At 37.6% G+C, this 13,322-nt stretch overlaps 1 protein-coding gene across 1 annotated transcript; it reads left to right on the plus strand.

Moving 5' to 3' along the window:
- The first annotated feature begins 3,382 nt into the window (after positions 1-3,382).
- LOC106405490 (CLAVATA3/ESR (CLE)-related protein 4) lies at positions 3,383-6,921 on the plus strand. Its single transcript, XM_048754003.1, has one exon. It carries the CDS (start codon positions 6,517-6,519, stop codon positions 6,763-6,765), a length of 249 nt encoding a protein of 82 aa, XP_048609960.1. The 5' UTR covers positions 3,383-6,516; the 3' UTR covers positions 6,766-6,921.
- The last annotated feature ends 6,401 nt before the right edge of the window (positions 6,922-13,322 follow it).

The raw sequence follows: 13,322 nt of genomic DNA on the forward strand, positions 1-13,322 counted from the left end.
TATAATTTTTCAAAAAGTTTTTGCTTCTAAGGTACAAAAAAAGTTGTAGAAATTTTCAACAATGAATTTTGATGAAACACTATTATATTATCGTTTGGTGTGTTTACATAGACAAATGCATTTCATGGTATTGGTTATTTGTGTTATGCATGGTTTGTTCTTAGTTATATTGTGAAAATAATCATTTTTTATCTTCATACTACATGACATATTTTTAACAGTCTTGTTTTCATTGACATTTTTTTTGAGACACCACTCATACAAACGAAAAATTATGTTAGAACACACCAACTATGAAACTTACCGACAAAGAGATCTTCTGAAAATCATATGTCAAACAAGAAAAATATATCATAAAGTGTGAGAATGTTTTTATTAGTACACAGATTTCAGAAATCTTATGAGTAGACATACTATTTTCAAAGTCTCGCTTATGAGTAAAGATATAAAGAATTTAGTTCTCAATAACCATAGATTTGAATAAAATAGCAAAATCAATAAAAACTAAACTTTTTGAATAACAAAGGATTTGAATAGAATTTATAAGTCTTAAAACCAATAACAATGGATTTTGGAAAGACTTTTAAAATCCATAAACCAATAACCATGGATTCTTAAAATTTTATAATTCTTTAAAAATTCTTAAACCAATAACCCCCCCTAAATCTCACACATCAAAAGTTGCAATGTATATTAAGTAATATATAAGGCAGATGAATCAATTTACATATCACTAATTGTTTTTAAGTTAGAAGCCCATCTAGTTTAATATGGTATCAGATTCTGATTCAAACAGTCCAACCCGATCCACATAGATCTGGTCCAAAGTTGACCCATAGATCCTTGTCCGAACATTCCGAGACTAATGCTCAAAGAGCCATCATTTCGAAAGAGCGTATTAGGTACAAAGATCTCACATCGGAAATTGTAAAGGACATTAAGTAATATATAAAGTAGATGAGTCAATCCACTTATCACCAATTGGTTTTAGGTTGAAAGCTCATCTAGCTTAACAATTTTTAAAAGTTGAAATAATTAATTTAACATTATTAAATATTATTATAATAACTAATTAAAAATTATGTGACATTGTTTATTTTAATTCTAATATTATGGTATCTCATAGTAATTTCTAAGTTTAAACCTGATATTATATATTAATAAAAAATTCAAAACATCTTAAAGGTTAAATTTTGGAGTGGATTGGGGACGGCTGCACTGATCACCCTCATAGTAAGCCGGCACGAGATGTTCCACAAGGTTTTAGATAAGAAATGTGCTTGCGAGTGAGAGGTGTTGAGATTAAAGTGAAAAAAAGTTACGAGGGATCAGGATGACGGAAACATCTTTGCAAGTTGGTATAGTAAAATCAAGAGGACAAAATTTTGGGTGGGGAGTATGGCTCTGATTTTTCTTTATGGACGTCATCCGGCAAAAATAAAACATAATCTTAAAAAAGGATTATACGATCTTGCTCATCGTAACATAAATTTTATGTGATTCGTCGTTAGATTATCATGCGCGCATATAAACGTAATTAGTAAGAGATAGATACTGGTACATTACTCGCTCTCTCATAAAGTAATTCACAATCGTAAGATAATGTATGAATAGTTAGCAAAAGAGAAGAAGTTAATTTATGAAACGTCACTAGCTCTCGCACTTTCAATAAAGCGGCCCTGCTCCTTCAAACTTTTTATCGTTTTCTTTCCTTGTTTTCGTAGCTTCTGTTTCGTACTTCAAGATTGGACGTGTACGCGGCAACCACTTAAATCATATAAAAGATATCTAAATATACATATATGATTCACTGCGGTAAATAAATCGTTTAAGGTTATTAGCTGAGCTCGAATTTAGGTTTTGCTTTACCAGTTATCACGACAAAGCTAGGTCGGGTTATTTCTGTGCCGTCTTATTTTATAGAAGTTACAAAACCCAAAACCCTAATGGAACAAAGAAAGTAACATATGATAAAGCCAGGTAATAATAATTACATTTTCTTTTACAAAAAAAAAGAAGTTAACATATGATACACATCATAAGTGGTGTTAGGAGTTTTCAAGGCTTCTAAGACAAATGTTGTAGTATAAATGATTGTCGAACCAATTCTAAGAGATTTCAAAACACTGAGAATGCAAGTACTTACTTAATCTAAGTGCAACCGATGATTTAGAAGGTTTTCTAAACTAATGATTAATGCTAATGCAGTTGCAGAATAATAAAAGCGATAAATGAAATGATTTTCTTAACTAAAGGAAAAGAGAACTCATGGGCATAGGAATTAGACCTTGGGTGATCAAGTTTCGAACTAAGGATGACAAATGATCAATCAAACTATCAACCTTAAGTTTAGACACAATCTTAAACAAACTCTATGTTTAGATGAATGTTCATTTACTAACATATTTCAAACATCAAATGTCTTTGGTTGAATAATATGAAAGCAATCATTACTAACAAGTCTAATGGCTATCTTAGCACCTTTAACAACAAATGTCTTTGGCAAAGTGTGCTAAAAGCTTAGAAGAGTTGTCTCAGACATTTCATCGAACACCTTTCGGGTGGTAAATGCCTAAGGATCAACTTTTGAGGGGCCAACTCAGAAGATGCATTAAGAATACTCTACTAGCAAGGATTAAGAATGATCTACACTAAAACTTCCTAGTTCTAACCTAATCACCCTTAATCTCCCTAACCCATGAATTCAAAAGGTGATTACTCACTACTCTTCATGATTCCTCTTAAATCCATATTGGATTTCAGATTAATCATGTAGAAAAATATAGATAATAGATTAGAAATCAACAGGATAACATATGATCAAAGGAATCAAAGAGATAAACTTTTCAAGAGGTTTTTGGTGGTTTTTTCAAAAAAAAAGATATCCAGCCTCCAATGGCTTACAAAGTATTAAAACATAGTTTTTTTTGGAATTGCAAAACGTGCATACAAATGACCAAAAGGTCCCCGAGAAATCATAATTTTCGGCAGCAAAATAACGCGGAGCGACTTGCAGGTGTCGCTCCAGGGCCGATTTTGGTGTCTCCGGACGAGAGGACGCGAGCGACCTTGGTGTGTCGCTCCAACAGGTCGCTCTGAACATCGGGAGCGACTTCGGCACGTCGCTCTGGGAGGTCGCTCCAGGGTCAAATCTGTGTGTCTCCGGACGTGAAAACGCGAGCGACTTCGTGCACTCGCTCTGGAAAAGTCGCTCCGGGATGTGGTGCACAACGACTTCATGTAGTCGCTCCGGGAAGTCGTTCCAGGCAGTGCTCGTCCAAAGATCACTCTAATCACCTCCTTTGAGCTCCAAATGCACCCAAATGTCTCCAGGAACTCCATGTGGTACTCCAATACCTAATAGAGACATATGTATGCAAAATGCAACCTAGACATGACTAAATCCTAATCTATATGATGAAAATGCACATGAATAAATGGATAAAACAATGTAAATATGCAAGATATCAATAAGAACATTCACAAAACCGCATATGTGTACGTTATTTATTAGCATTCATTTGATGTTGTGAATTTGGATGACAAACGGAATGAACTTTAGAAAAAAAAGCATGCTTTTATCACATGGCTTGTTATGAGAGATAGAATGATGACTAGAGATAAATTGATCACTTGGGGGATTGATGTTCCTCCTACTTGCCTGCTATGTGGTGTAGGCAATGAATAAACTGCCCACATTTTTTTTTAGTGTGATTATGCTTCCATTGTTTCTAGCAGATTGTTTGAAAGGAGTGGGTTGCAGATTCCATCAAGACTTGAGGAGGTTGTGCGTTGGATCATTTCATGTCAAGTAGATGGAAAGTTTAAAACTGTTATGAAACTTCTTTTTCAGGCTGCAATTTATTTTCTCTGGAAAGAAAGGAACTCCAGGTTACAATCATCACTCTTGCGGCCATCACAATTAATTGTGAGAGACGTTTTTCTCCAGCTACGTGCAAAGCTCTTCTCACTGGATAAGGAAGAAAAAAATTCTACAGCTTCTCGGTCAATTACTTCAGGAACCATTTCAAACCATCTCTCAAAACACACATCTATACCATCTGGTTTAATAGAGTGCAAGGATAAAGAAGTTCGGATAGCAGAGTAATTTCTTGAGCCATGATCTTGCTTCACAAAAGTTTCAGAAAATACTCCACTTGCTGTAATTTATTTTTTAAGAAACCAATGATGTAAAAACTTTCAAATTTATAAATCAGAATGGGTATCCCAAAAAAAAAACTTTAGACAAATAAGAAATGAAGAGAATCGAAATTGAGACAGAACTCTTTTAAGTCATTTTATTAACTGACTGGTAACCATTGAAGAAGCATTAGGAATGAATAGGAAAATAAATAAAATTGGGAATGACGAGGAATTATGGTTTCTTATCAAAATTAACAAAGAACAAATTTACATTATAATTCTCTACAAAAAAGAAACGAGAGAGAATTAAAAGAAAAAAGTATTTCTCATGAATGGTAACTTTTTTAAGAAACATTAAGGAATGTAATGTTTTTCTTCGTTCCCTTGGTTACCGGTCACACCATTTGTGAATACAGCAAAATAAGCCTTAAGAACTCTTTTACATAAGGGCATGCACATCGTTAGGTCTCTGACCAAGTTTCTTACATAACTTAATGAGTAATAATTACCATTTAAGCAAAAAGAAAGGGAGAAGCGAACAATCAGCTTTTCCTAAAGAGACGAAAGTCTCTGATAAAGAAACGTTTCACCCAGGTGTCATCATTTAAGTGGAAATTATAATTTACATGTTAAAGTATGTTTTCAGACATTTAGAAGAGTTTCTTACCGCTGTAGATGGCCTCAGGTGCAGATGGCCTAAGGGCATGATTAATCCTGGTCTCTTAGCCAGAATTATTAACTCATGATTTGATATTTTTTTATACATTTTTTTTTACACTTTTCGGTTAAGAGACAACTCTTATATATCTTTTTTAAGAGACGGTTCTTAGCTTTTCTTATGTAAGAACCGTCTTTTCGCCGAAGCTAAAAACCCCAGTTAAAAGACTGGGGCTAATCATGGTCTAACCATCCGGCCCGTGAAACTTTTCCTCTTGGCTTGAGAAGAATCCCATTACTGTTGGTAAACTACCTATAACTTCAAATTGAAATATGTAATCAAAATCGTTCAAAGCGTGAGATGAAGTATGTGTGTTCCGGCATAGTGTTTGCAGTTAACAAATTTCCTAAAAAAAGTCGGCATATATCTATGTATATGCTGATTGGCAAGTGGAAAAATGAGGTCTACATAATCTCTGAGGAAAACGTGATCAGAGAATTTTCTTTTGCATTGAAATTTTTTTGACTCTTCGTACATTTTAAGACAGAGACTATATTAGGAGCAAAAAAAAAGGATTACTAGATTTTCTAAAAAACTTAGCAAATACGACACTTGAAATGCACTCGGCTCACTAACTCATGGAAGAATTGGTATCTCCTCCTCTTCATAGCTAATGATCTGCTTGATAATGTCTGTTCTACCTCTTTTTATCTCATATTAGTGTTTTCCTGACGTCGTTGTGATATCCTTTATGATCTCCCTCTTAACCAGAATGGTGCTTACGCATAAAGAAACCCAAAACTAAGCATAAAGAAGAAAATTAATTTAGTAAATCAAGTAGTAAAAAAGAAAAAATAAGCGTGGTGAAGAAGATGACAGATTCGGAGTTGTGCCCGCAACTTGGCTGTGTACTCTCTCGGATTCGGAATCCGCTGCTCATGGCTGTACCAAGTTTGTTGGATCCGCTTCATAATTGACCGAATTGCCCATTTTTGGGGTTTCAAATGGAAAATCTTTTAATTATAAAAAATTATGATGAATAAATTAAACAGAAAGAGTGAAAAGGAACAGAACCAAACTATTGAACCCTCCATCTATATGATTATATCTTTTTATTGAACGTATTTAATTATTAAGCAAGTCAAGAATATTTGGACTTGAACTAGAAACTCTAATATGTTTTCCTACAAATTAATTAATAATCTGTTAGACTTATTCTATAAATTGTCCCATAGAACATAAATTATACTGCATCGTCCTTCTAATGTATAAAATTAAGAAAATAATTACATGGAAATGTTTAGTTTTATAAAATATAAATGGTTTATATGTAGAGGGGCCTTTCACAGCAAAAACGGCCTTTCAATAACTCGTGGGAAAAGGGAAATGACATCTTGTGGTTCGATTTGTAGGCATTAAATGACAAGCTAAACTTCATCTGACTAGATCCCAACTTAGTGCATATATGATCATCGCAGCTCACACTTAAACGGGAAAAAAATCTTAATTTAATCACAATGTTTCGATAACCAGTGCATCTAATATAGTTTTCTTAAGTTGTTTATAATACACATTTAGATTAGTTAGACAGGTCAACATTCATTAAGAAATGGCTCAACTATATATAAACCTATAGATGGAAGCATCTAGGATATCACATTTGACTAGCTCTAAGAAGGATAAGTTTAAGCAGGATTAACCACAATTAACTGAATATGGCAAGTTTCATCAAGTTATGGGTTTGCCTTATCTTGCTTCTACCCGAGCTCTCGGTGCATCAATGCCGGCCACTGGTTGGGGAAGAGAGGCCTTCAGATTCGGGGAACATAAGAAAGATGATGAGAGAACTTCTCAGAAGATCAGAAGAGATGAAGGTGAGATCTAAAGGCGAGGAAACAGTCCTAGGCCATACCCTTGATTCAAAACGACTTAGCCCGGGTGGACCGGACCCTAGACATCACTAAAACCGTGTGTAATTGGTATATCCTTTGGTGAGGTTTTCACGCTTGTAACGTCAATAGAGGCTTTGCATAAGGTCTGTGGTGTAACACTAAGGTTTTTCTTTTTTTTTTGCTTAATTGTAACCCTAAGGTTACCATCTTATTAACATTGACATCAAACTATCTTGAAATAGAATGTCTGTGTGTTCATCTAAACCAAGCCGTACTAGATCATTGTCCTTCTTTTAATATTAACCGGGTTTCTTTTGTGTTTACCAAAAACTATGAGGAATGGAATATGATATATCTCTCTTTTTTGTCTTAAATTAGTACAGATGGTTAGTTAAATGACCACCATGCACAAGTCCATGGGTTCAATTATATCATTTCAGAATCTAATTTCGTTCAACTTATTACAGTTCAAATATAGTATCAGATTATAACAAGCACATATTGATTTCTACTGATTGCATTTTAAAATTAAACCATTACAAATTTTGAAGTCTCGGCAGTAAAAGCTGTTAAAACACGTTTTACGTGTTGGTCGGCATGGACGGTGACGACATGGACGGTGAGCTGAAATTGTTGACGTTGGTTTTGTCAAAGATTGTGAGCCACCAAACACCTTCTTCATGCTTATAAAAGGAGAGCTGAGGTGAAGAGGAAAATCATCCCAAAACAAGAAAACAGAGAGAAAGAACGAGAGAGGAGAGGAGAAGAAAAAAGAAGAAAGAAAAAAAAAAAACTTTTTTTTTTTCTCACAAAAAATCTTCTTTAAGAAATTACTAGTAATTTCTGAGTGTATTTGGGATCGGGGTGTGAGTTGTGAGCTTGTAAAATTTCCCTGGTTAATAATAAAAGATCTGTAGCAGGTCCGGAGACGTAGGCATCATTGGCCGAACTCCGTTAACAATTTGGTGTGTGTGCTTCTTTCCCGCTCCCATAAATTCTGGCTTTCCGCAAAATTTGACCGCGTATTTCCTAACAACTGGTATCAGAGCCTGAGTTACGGTGATCGGTCAAATTTTTTGCAGGGTTACTATTCACGTGAACAGTACTTCATGAATAGTGAATTTTGTCGGTAACATCGGTTTGTCGACGGAGGTGTTCTAATACACGGTGGTTCCAGAAACGATGGGAGGCGAAGATGGTTTGGCGCACAGTATCGGGAAATTTGACGGTACAGATTATGCATTCTGGAGAATGCAAATCGAAGATTATTTGTACGGAAAAAAGCTTCATCAACCGCTGAGCAAGAAGCCTGAGAAGATGGATCAGGCTGAGTGGGAGCTCCTTGACAGACAAGTTCTGGGTGTTATAAGGTTAACACTGTCGAAAAACGTTGCTCACAACGTTGCGAAGGAGAAGACCACAGAAGGGCTCATGAAAGTTCTCTCTGATATGTATGAGAAACCTTCGGCAAACAATAAGGTGTTTCTCATGAAGAAACTCTTTCATTTGAAGATGGAAGAAGGTGGCCTGGTTGCCGCACATGTGAACGAGTTCAACACGATTGTCAACCAACTGTCATCGGTTGAAATCGAGTTTGAAGATGAAGTGCGAGCACTGATTTTGTTGGCATCTCTGCCAAATAGTTGGGAGCCAATGAGGGCAGCGGTTAGTAATTCTGTGGGTACTCAAAAGCTCAAATTCAATGATGTTAGAGATCGTATCCTTGCTGAGGAAGTTCGAAGGATAGACTCTGGGGAAGCATCAACGAGCTCTGCTTTCAACGTGGAAAACAGAGGGAGAAACCCAGATAGAAATAACCGAAGTAATGGCAGATCGAAGTCAAGGAATGGACGGGGTCAATCCAAATTCAGACAGCCTGCAGAGTGCTGGAATTGTGGAAAGACAGGTCACATCAAGAAGAATTGCCGAGCACCACCGAAGAAGGAAGACAACACAAGAGGCGGAGCCAATGCAGTGACACGTGAAATCGCTGATGCATTGGTAGTGTCTGTTGATTCCCCGAGGAAAATTGAAGCTCGTGATGCAGCTACAAGTACCACCAAAGAGTCAATATCCTATGATAGCTCAGTCGATTCATGGGTTCTTGACTCAGGAGCGTCATTCCACACCACACCCACCATAACAAAATTAATGTTGCGGGAAATTACGGAAAGGTATATCTTGCTGATGGATTACCTTTAGACATAGTTGGTATTGGAGATATCAACCTGAAAATGTCAGACGGACGTGTGTGGAAGATTACCAAGGTCAGACATGTGCCAAAGTTGATGCGAAATCTGATTTCAGTAGGTCAACTTGATGATATGGGGCACGATGTTAATTTTGGTGGTGGAGCCTGGAGAGTCAAGAAAGGTTCCATGGTGGTGGCTAGAGGTCATAAAAGAGGCACTCTTTATATGACGACGAGTTATCAAGACACTGTTGCTGTTGTCGAGAATGCCAAACAGACCAAGTTGTGGCATTGTAGGTTGGGACACATGAGTGAGAAAGGGATGAAACTCATGGTGGAAAATGGCGCTCTTCCGGATCTGAAGACGGTGGATCATCAGATGTGTGAAAGCTGCATCCTTGGGAAACAGAAACGAGTTAGTTTCTCTAAAGGAGGAAGAGAGCCAAAGTCTGAGAAGTTAGAGCTGGTGCACACTGACGTGTGGGGACCCGCTCCTGTTGCATCGCTGGGAGGTTCATACTACTATGTGACCTTTATTGATGACTCCACAAGAAAAGTGTGGGTTTACTTCATGAAGAACAAGCATGAAGTGTTTTCGGTTTTCAAAATATGGAAAGCCATGGTTGAGATTGAGACGAATCTCAAGTTGAAGTGTTTAAGGTCTGATAATGGTGGAGAGTACATCAGCGACGAGTTCAAGAGATATTGCGCTGATAATGGGATCAAGATGGAGAAGACTATTCCTGGAACGCCTCAACAGAATGGAATAGCGGAAAAGATGAACCGAACCTTGAATGAGCGTGCAAGGAGCATGAGATTGCACTGTGGATTGCCAAAGACGTTTTGGGCAGATGCAATCAATACCGCAGCCTTCTTAATAAACAGAGGACCGTCTGTACCATTGGGATTTAAGATCCCTGAAGAAGTTTGGAGCGGAAAGAAAGTAAATCTTTCTTATCTAAAGGTGTTCGGATGCTTAGCTTATGTTCATATTGATGATGCTGCAAGAAGTAAACTTGACTCGAAGTCTAAGAAGTGTTACTTCATCGGTTATGGTAACGCGGAGTTTGGTTACCGGTTTTGGGATGATGAAAATCGGAAGATCATCCGCAGCAAGAATGTTGTGTTCAACGAAGAAGCGTTGTACAAGGATAAGCTAAGAGAAAGCTCGGAGAAGAAAGAGCCTGGAGCTGTTGACTTAGAAGATATCCTGACACCGGAGTTGCCACAGGATACCGCAACAGCAGAAGAAGAAATCTCTCAAGACGAGAGTGGTGAGGCTGAAGAAAGTGATGATTCAGAAGTGGTCCCATATACACCAGTCACGGAGTTACGACGGTCAAGCAAAATCATCAGAAAGCCAGTAAGATTTTCTCCATCGCTCAACTACATTCTGCTCACAGACAGAGGCGAGCCTGAATGTTATGAGGAAGCTATGCAAGTTGATGAGTCGATCAAGTGGGAGCTTGCAATGAACGACGAGATGGACTCGTTGTTATCCAATCACACGTGGGAGTTAGCAGATTTGCCTAAGGAGAAAAAGGCATTGCATAACAAGTGGGTCTACCGAATAAAAGAAGAACCTGATGGAAGTAAGCGCTATAAAGCGAGGCTTGTTGTGAAGGGATTCCAACAAAAAGAAGGCGTTGACTACACTGAAATCTTCTCTCCTGTAGTCAAGATGGTGACCATCAGAACGGTTCTTGGGCTGGTAGCACAAGAAGATCTGCATCTTCAACAGATGGATGTGAAGACGGCATTTCTTCACGGTGATTTGGATGAGGAAATTTATATGAAGCAACCCGAAGGCTTTGAGATCAAAGGGAAGGAAAGCCTTGTTTGCAAGCTGAAAAGGAGTTTGTACGGCTTAAAACAAGCTCCAAGACAGTGGTATAAACGGTTCGACAGCTTTATTAAAGGCGTTGGTTTCTTGAGGTGTGAAGCTGACCACTGTTGTTACTTCAAGACGCTTGAAGAGTCCTACTTGATATTGCTCCTATATGTCGATGACATGCTGATAGTAGGAGCAGACTTGCACGAGATCAATAGCTTGAAGACGAAACTCTCAGAAGAGTTTGCGATGAAAGACCTTGGAGAAGCAAGACAGATTCTAGGGATGAGAATCAGTAGGAGCAAGGAAGGTCTTAAGTTATCACAAGAGGAGTATGTGAAGAAAGTCCTCAAGAGGTTTAACATGGATGATGCGAAGCCAGTCAGTACTCCCCTGGCAAGTCATTTTCGGTTATCCAGAGAGCAGTCTCCAAAGACGGAAGACGAGATGGCATGTATGGATAAAGTTCCATATGCTTCTGCTATAGGCAACCTAATGTACGCGATGATATGTACAAGGCCAGACATTGCACATGCAGTGGGAGTCGTCAGCAGATTTATGAGCAATCCAGGAAAGGAACATTGGGAAGCCCTTAAGTGGATTTTCAGATACCTGAAAGGAAATCCAAGCTTATCGCTATGTTTCACGAAGTCTGAGACGGGATTGCAGGGATATGTTGATGCTGACAATGGAGGTGACGTTGACAGCACGAAGAGCACAACCGGGTATGTCTACACCTTTGGCGGTACTGCAATTTGTTGGGTTTCGAAGTTGCAGAAAATTGTATCTCTATCAAGCTGTGAAGCTGAGTATGTTGCGGTAACGGAAGCAACAAAAGAGATGATATGGCTACAGTTTTTTCTAGAAGAGCTAGGCCATGACCAAGGGAAAGGTGTGTTGTACTGTGACAGTAAAAGTGCCATCGATTTGGCAAAGAATCTGGTTTACCATGCTCGGACGAAGCACATACATCGTCGATATCATTTCATCAGATCCGCGTTAGAAGATGAAATGTTGGTGCTTGAGAAGATCCCAGGAAGCAAGAATCCGGCAGACATGCTGACGAAGGTCGTGCCGTATGATAAGCTGAGGTTGTGTGCAACCTCAGTTGGCTTGTTGGAGTAACAAGCTGGGAATACCTGCTACATTGATCAAGGTGTGAAGACAGATTGAAATCAGTCTTCAAGTGGGAGATTGTTAAAACACGTTTTACGTGTTGGTCGGCATGGACGGTGACGACATGGACGGTGAGCTGAAATTGTTGACGTTGGTTTTGTCAAAGATTGTGAGCCACCAAACACCTTCTTCATGCTTATAAAAGGAGAGCTGAGGTGAAGAGGAAAATCATCCCAAAACAAGAAAACAGAGAGAAAGAACGAGAGAGGAGAGGAGAAGAAAAAAGAAGAAAGAAAAAAAAAAAACCTTTTTTTTTCTCACAAAAAATCTTCTTTAAGAAATTACTAGTAATTTCTGAGTGTATTTGGGATCGGGGTGTGAGTTGTGAGCTTGTAAAATTTCCCTGGTTAATAATAAAAGATCTGTAGCAGGTCCGGAGACGTAGGCATCATTGGCCGAACTCCGTTAACAATTTGGTGTGTGTGCTTCTTTCCCGCTCCCATAAATTCTGGCTTTCCGCAAAATTTGACCGCGTATTTCCTAACAAAAGCTACATTTCTAATTAATTTATGCTATTCTAATAAAAATTTTACTCCCTGCTGCTCTACTTAGGATATTTCGAAGATATTTTAAAACGAACAGGCTTTGCTAATCACTCATCAAAGTAAATAAAGGAAGGCATTATTCAATACTTTTTAGCGTGGAGTACGTACTCTCTATTCAATAATCCCACTACTATCGTTGCATAGATGTATGCCACGACAAAAATCGTAATCAGTCGAAAGTGGATGCTACCACATATGTTACTCAGAAAGTACACTTGCACGCATGCATCTCTCTCTCTCTCTCTCTCTCTCTCTCTCTCTCTCTCTCTCTATTGCTATGTATATCCTAAAACAAAGAAAATTATCGCACCAACTTGGCGCATTTTAGAATTCTACCGTCACTTGACTAAGAGCAACATTATCAATAAGAACTGCAAATAGTTTTCTAAACCAAAAAATATTAATATTTTAGTAAGCTTTAATTAGACAAATTAAAGTTAATTGTAAAATACAAAATCCAACTAATTTATAGGTTACAAGTGTTATGTGGATTTATAGTGGGGTTCTAAAATGTCTTCATAGTAGAACTCTTCTCTACTCTCTCTCTTCTCTTATCTTTTGATTATTATGGAAACAAGAGATTAAAAACTCAACTCCAACTGTTTCAATAAATTGGATCCTAACTAAGCTTGATATATATATATCATATACATGAAATATTTAGTGTATGTGTGTGCAAAGCCATGCATTGACAACTACAAGAAAACATGTTTATGTAGCATAACGTCGATCTAACAAGAAGAATAACGAAATACATATTCGTCGTAATTTGCCAACATATATATATTTCATCGAAAAGACGACGTGATGTTACGGCTATTTAACAAGGAATAATAACTTTTATCGTACTGTAGTTGTTATATTACGAGCCTATTAAGTATTACAT

The sequence above is a fragment of the Brassica napus genome, chromosome C4, assembly GCF_020379485.1.
Source record: "Brassica napus cultivar Da-Ae chromosome C4, Da-Ae, whole genome shotgun sequence".
Classification (NCBI taxonomy): Eukaryota; Viridiplantae; Streptophyta; class Magnoliopsida; order Brassicales; family Brassicaceae; genus Brassica; species Brassica napus.